The sequence below is a fragment of the Blennius ocellaris genome, assembly GCF_963422515.1.
Source record: "Blennius ocellaris genome assembly, chromosome: 11".
In the NCBI taxonomy this organism is placed as follows: Eukaryota; Metazoa; Chordata; class Actinopteri; order Blenniiformes; family Blenniidae; genus Blennius; species Blennius ocellaris.
In genome coordinates, this window is record NC_137660.1 from 7,998,762 (window position 1) to 8,004,820 (window position 6,059).

Consider the following 6,059-nt stretch of genomic DNA (forward strand, 5'->3'; position numbering starts at 1 on the left):
CTTAGCTCAACATGACACAAAGACCTGAAGACAGTCAGGAGAGTTTTACACAAAACAACAGACTGTATAGATAATTAGATAAATGTCTATGCATCTATACACATATAAATACAGAAGTAACTATATATTTACAAAATCCAGTGGTAATTAAACAGTTGATTCATATAAATACAGGAGTAACTATATATTTACAATATCCACTGTATCCACAGTAAAAAAATAATTGGTCAATAAAATAGTAAATTTGCTTAAACTATGTTATTGACCAATTCATTTTTTTTAAGTCATATAAGTGAAAATTGCCAACATCTCCGACGGAAAATGCACACACGCACACACGCACACACGCACGTACACAACCTGAACCGCGTGCACCTTTCGCGCTGCTAATCCAGAGAGAAGTAAGGTAAAGTCCAGGCATGTATCGCAGACGGACGGACAGCGAGCTCGTTAATTGGTCGAGGCGCATTGAGGGCGGGACGAAGCACCCGGAAGCAGAGCGAAAGCTGGCAAAGGAAATCTCGCACAAAACCGCGTTGTTTGCAAATCCCGTTCCTCTTTCAACTAGCCTCCAAGATGGTAGGTGCTATCATGTCTCCCTGGGCTGTAAACCTGGGTTAAATCTTCTCCCATCCGTGTGTTGCTGTGCTCCAAACGCACTGTGGAAGATGTGATTTCGTTAAATCACTTCTTACTAGGAAGTGTTGGGTGTTATTAACGCGATGATGTGACATTAAGCGGGTTTGTAGACGGTGGAATGTGATAGCCCGGTCCTCCTGGGCCCCGGCTGAAGCACCCCGCTGGCAGTTTGTGTCGGTCTGACTTTAACTCTCGTATTCAACACGTACATACTTGTTGTCGGTGTGGAGTACGGCTGTCCACCGTCATCAGCCTTCCTAGCTGTATTAGTATTGTATTATCAGTGCGGTCTGTAGCCAATTCCGGAGCTAGCCTTAGCTTCAGAAGGTGCTAGGCAGCATGTGAGCACAGACGCTACGTGTGCAAATGAAGTGTGGAGTCTGTTGCAATTGTGCTATGGTCATAAAATCCGCCAACCCGTCCTCTCGAATTCTGATTTAGTTCGGTAATTTACATCCAAATCTTTCCAACAGCCCACCAAGAAGACCAAGACCAGGAAGCTCCGAGGGCACGTCAGCCACGGACATGGTCGCGTTGGTAAGCATCAAAACTCTGCTGTAGGGCAAGGTGGTAATTTATTGTATGGATATGATGGGCTCATACTTATCTCCCGTGTGTGCATCCAACAGGCAAACACAGAAAGCATCCTGGAGGTCGTGGTAATGCTGGTGGCATGCATCACCACAGAATCAACATGGACAAATAGTAAGTCTCCCACAATGAAAGTTGCACACGTGTAAACGTTAATATAGGTGTATAAGTGAAAGCTGATTATACATTTCTTACTGATGTGTTGTATATATGTTGATCCATTGGAAAACGCTTGCCAAATTTAATATTCTGTTATGGATTATTATCTATTGAGCCACGGTAACGTGTTGGACTTTATACAGCTACAACAGCATGACTCCTGTTAAATGCAGTTCATTGGTCTGCACACACACACAGATGTGGGATTCAATCGGCATTTGTCCAGAGTTGGTCATCATGGTTATGTTGGTCAATTTTGAATCAAGGGCACAAATAAACATCTCTTAAGTGGCCACCAGGGTTGGGGTGAATAATCAATAGTGAAATACGGTGTGTGCATGAGTTTTTCAGTAGTTTTAACAAGTGTTTACTCTGTGTGTGGTTTGCCAACCGTCTGTGTGAGAAGCTCTGAGTGAAAATGGTTCTTAATCAGTTTCTACAGAACTGGAAAATGCAGTTTGTGTTCCTGGTCAGTAATGGTGCATATGCATACAGTGAGAAGAACAAGTATTTGATACACTGCTGATTTTTGAAGTTTTCCCACTTACAAAGCATATAGAGATCTGTAATTTGTATCAAAGGCTCTTCAACTGTGAGGGACGGAATCTAAAACAAAAATGCAGAAAATCACAGTGAGTGATTTTTAAATGATTCATTTCCATTGTATTGCATGACAAGTATTTGGTACATCAGACAAACAACTCGATATTTGGGACAGAATCCTTTGTTTGCAATTAGAGATCAGACGTTTTCTGTAGTTCTTCACCAGGTTTGCACACACTGCAGCAGGGATTCTGGCCCACTCCATACAGATCTTCTCCAGAGCGTTCAGGTTTCGGTGCCGTCGCTGGGCAACATGGACTTTCAGCTCTCTCCAAAAGATTTTCTATTGGATTCAGGTCTGGAGACTGGCTAGGTCGTCGTCATGCTGGAAGACCCAGCCACGACCCATCTTCAATGCTCTTACTGAGGGGAGGAGATTGTTGGCCAAGCTCTCACGATACATGGCCCCATCCATCCTCCCCTCAACACGGTGCAGTCGTCCCGTCCCCTTTGCAGAAAAGCATCCCCAAACAATGATGTTTCCACCTCCACGCTTCACAGTTGGGATGGTGTTCTTGGAGTTGTACTCATCCTTCTTTTTCCAAACACTGCGAGTGGAGTTTAGACCAAAAAGCTCCACTTTGTCTCATCACACCACATGACCTTCTCCCAGTCCTCCTCTGGATCATCCACATGGTCATTGGCAAACTTCAGACGGCCTTGACATGCGCTGGCTTGAGCAGGGGGACCTTGCGTGCAGTGCAGGATTTTAATCCATGACGGCGGAGTGTGTTACTGATGGTTTTCTTTGAGACTGTGGTCCAGCTCTATTCAGGTCATTGACCAGGTCCTGCCTTGTGGTTCTGGGCTCATCCCTCACTGTCCTCATGATCATTGATGCCCCACGAGGAGAGATCTTGCATGGCGCTCCAGACCGAAGGAGATTGACCGTCGTCTTGAACTTCTTCCATTTTCTGATAATTGCACCAACAGTTGTTGCCTTCTCACCAAGCTGCTTGCCTCTTGTCCTGTATCCTTGGTGTCCTTGCACAGCTCTCTGGTCTTGGCCATTGTGTAGAGGTTTGAGTGTGTGGACAGGTGTCTTTTATAGAGGTAACAAGTTCAAACAGGTGCAGTTAATACAGGTAATGAGTGGAGAACAGGAGGGCTTCTTAAAGAAGAACTAGCTGGTCTGTGGGAGCCTTAAATTGTTACTTCTTGATTGGTGATCAAATACTTATGTCATGCAATACGATGGAAATTAATTATTTAAAACTCATCCACAGTGATTTTCTGCATTTTTGTTTTAGATTCTGTCCCTCACAATTGAAGAGTAACTTTGATACAAATTACAGACCTCTACATGCTTTGTAAGTGGAAAAACTTCAAAGATCAGCAGTGTATCAAATACTTGTTCTCCCCACTGTATGATAAAAAGGTGTCTCCATGTTGACTGACCTTGTGAGCCCTGGCACTTGATCTGTTTTCTATATCGATTAGCGAACATTGAATTCCAGTGTTTGTAGAGACTAGAGTCTCATCTTGACACACGTTATTGTCTTGGTGTGCTTGAGTCCTCTTAGATTGAAGACTGGTCCTATTCACCGACTGGCCTTGCCTGTAGTCCAGTCACCCACATGGGCAGTCACAAACTTGTTTACAAACTCCTCTGGTGTTATTGTTCATGTTTGTATGTGGATTAGATGTTAATGCATTGGGTTATGATGGGAAACGTTTACTATTTTTAATAGAACTGTGCATCTTGTATCGCAACAGTAAAGAATGGGTGCAAGTATTATGCTTGCTTTCCAGTACTGATGCACGTACTTATTAAATGCTAGAAAGCCAAATTCAGACTAATACGCAAAAGTTATTCATTGCTGCGAACCACCTCCGGAAAAGCTCTGAAGAATTATCGCTCTCTTGCGTTAGTTTGTTTATAACAGAATTTTATTGTTCCACTGCCGGAAAATCAAATATTACTACATTATAATGAATTGTTTGTCGCAGCATTCACAAAAAATCATCGCCATATATCGTGGGAATGGTTACTTTCACCCTCCCCAACTTTTAAAAAGCATAGAAACTTTGTCTTTTTCATGATCTGAAGTGAGCTTGTTGCATTGATATCGTCAGTCGGTGTTGTGACTTTAAATCAACTGTCCTTGCTGATGTATTTTTATTGGATGTTTCTCAGACTATCTGTGCACGTTGAGGTCTAACGTCACTTTTAACGTATGTTCGTGCTGCGTTAATTTGCCTTTCTGGTGTCTAAAGTTGTTGTTTTTGACTTCTCGTGTCAGAAGATTTTCTCTACAAATATTTGTACAAACTTGAAATTCCCCAAGTTTCTATTGTTTACACAAGATTATTGAATTTGTTGTGCTTTTTGAGGAGGCCAGACAATACCCTAAAATGGGAACTTTTTTTTACAATTTATTGTGCAAATACATAAACGTTAGCACCCCCTCACGTTTTCACCTAAATGACTTCCTCTGTAATGGAAGCAGGCTCATTGCAGAGAATCTGTTGACGATCCAGATGACTTAACTTCATGTCTCCGTCCTCAGCCATCCTGGGTACTTTGGTAAAGTGGGTATGAGACATTACCATCTGAAGAGGAACACTTCCCACTGTCCCACCATCAACCTGGACAAGCTGTGGACGCTGGTGAGCGAGCAGACCAGGGTCAACTATGGCAAGAAGCCAGAAGGCCCCGCCCCCATCATCGATGTCGTGCGCGCTGTAAGTTACTGCTACTGATGGTTTGGTGCTGTGTGATAAAGACACAAGTCAAACATTCTCTGCATTGATAGAATTGTTGAAGTAACTAAACAGTTGAAAGATTGAATGTGTTTGTTTTTTTAAGGCTGCTCGGATGAATAGTCTCCAAGAAGTTTAGTGTCAAATTAAATCTATTACTACTTGGATACGTTTGAGTTTATAAAAAGCAAAGTTACATGTAAATAAATCCTATCACATGATGTATGAAAGTGCAAGATGAGGTGTTGATGTAAAAATCTCCATATAGGCCCCGTTTACACGGCAACGAATACCACAACTTTCTTCATTTTCGGCGGGGTCCATTTACACGTCACCGGTGTGCACATGCACTGTATCCACAACGTTTTTAATCCAGCTCCCAAGGTGGAAAGGTTTTCACGGCTGCTAATCCCTCCAGCAGAGACTGATTGAGGCTACAGAGCCTTACTGCGCATTCGCATCTCTCCCCTCCCTCCTGCTAATCCAGTTGTAAACAAACATGGCGGCCCCGTAGTGGTATGACTCGCGGTCTGTATTCTAGTTTTATCGTCCATATCAGTAGTTTAATAGTTGAGACTGACCCCTGATAGCATCCGACACATCAGTCCATACAGATGTTGAGTGCTCTTTTTTTTCTTCAGGTCTATAGTGTATTCTTCTCTGCACCATGTCTGTGTAGTTTCATTACGAAATCAGCCATGTTAATTACATTGTTGTCTCTTTCTGTTGCTGGAGTGTAAACACTCTTCTTTTTTTTTTTAAGAATTAGATGTTGTCACGTGAAACATCGTGTAAATGGGGCCTCATCTGGAAGCTAATCTTTGTCCCTTTGTTTGGGGGAGATTTACATATAATGGCTTGTTGCGTTTTATCCAAAAGTAGAAGTGATTATTGATGGTGTGTTGATCAATTTGGCATTGAAATGCTTAAAAATTGGATGAGGAATCTCATCTTTTAATGGACATTTGTTAAAAGTGGGATGTTTTCTATGTTGTAGTCTGACCACAGAAAGTGTTTTTCATCTATTTGCATTATTCTTTCTCTCAATGCCACTTTATTATCACCACCTTGTGTGGTCATGTGTTTACCTTCCTCCGTTGTTTGCTTGGTTTCAAAACACTGCTCCAGTGGTTTTCTCAGTGAATTAAAGCCTGATGTGATGAATTTTGTTTTGTTTTTTCTTCATAGGGTTACTACAAAGTTCTCGGCAAAGGAAAGCTTCCCAAGCAGCCTGTGATCGTCAAGGCCAAATTCTTCAGCCGACAGGCCGAAGAGAAGATCAAGTCAGTGGGTGGAGCCTGCGTATTGATGGCATAAAGCGCCTGTCAGTGTGTTTTTTGCAAAAATAAACTGTGTAAATGGAA

At 42.3% G+C, this 6,059-nt stretch overlaps 1 protein-coding gene across 1 annotated transcript; it reads left to right on the forward strand.

The window, feature by feature from the left end:
* The first annotated feature begins 516 nt into the window (after window positions 1-516).
* rpl27a (ribosomal protein L27a) lies at window positions 517-6,059 on the forward strand. The gene is made up of 5 exons (XM_080505111.1): window positions 517-579; window positions 1,113-1,176; window positions 1,269-1,344; window positions 4,503-4,677; window positions 5,884-6,059. The coding sequence occupies exons 1-5, from the start codon at window positions 577-579 to the stop codon at window positions 6,010-6,012; spliced, it is 447 nt and encodes a 148-aa protein (XP_080361237.1). The 5' UTR covers window positions 517-576; the 3' UTR covers window positions 6,013-6,059.

Excerpts from the sequence above, each read along its gene's own strand:
- rpl27a (XM_080505111.1), top strand. Across the intron at positions 1,345-4,502 it reads AGAATCAACATGGACAAATA|CCATCCTGGGTACTTTGGTA; the intron begins GTAAGTCTCCCA and ends CTCCGTCCTCAG. Across the intron at positions 4,678-5,883 it reads TCATCGATGTCGTGCGCGCT|GGTTACTACAAAGTTCTCGG; the intron begins GTAAGTTACTGC and ends TTTTCTTCATAG.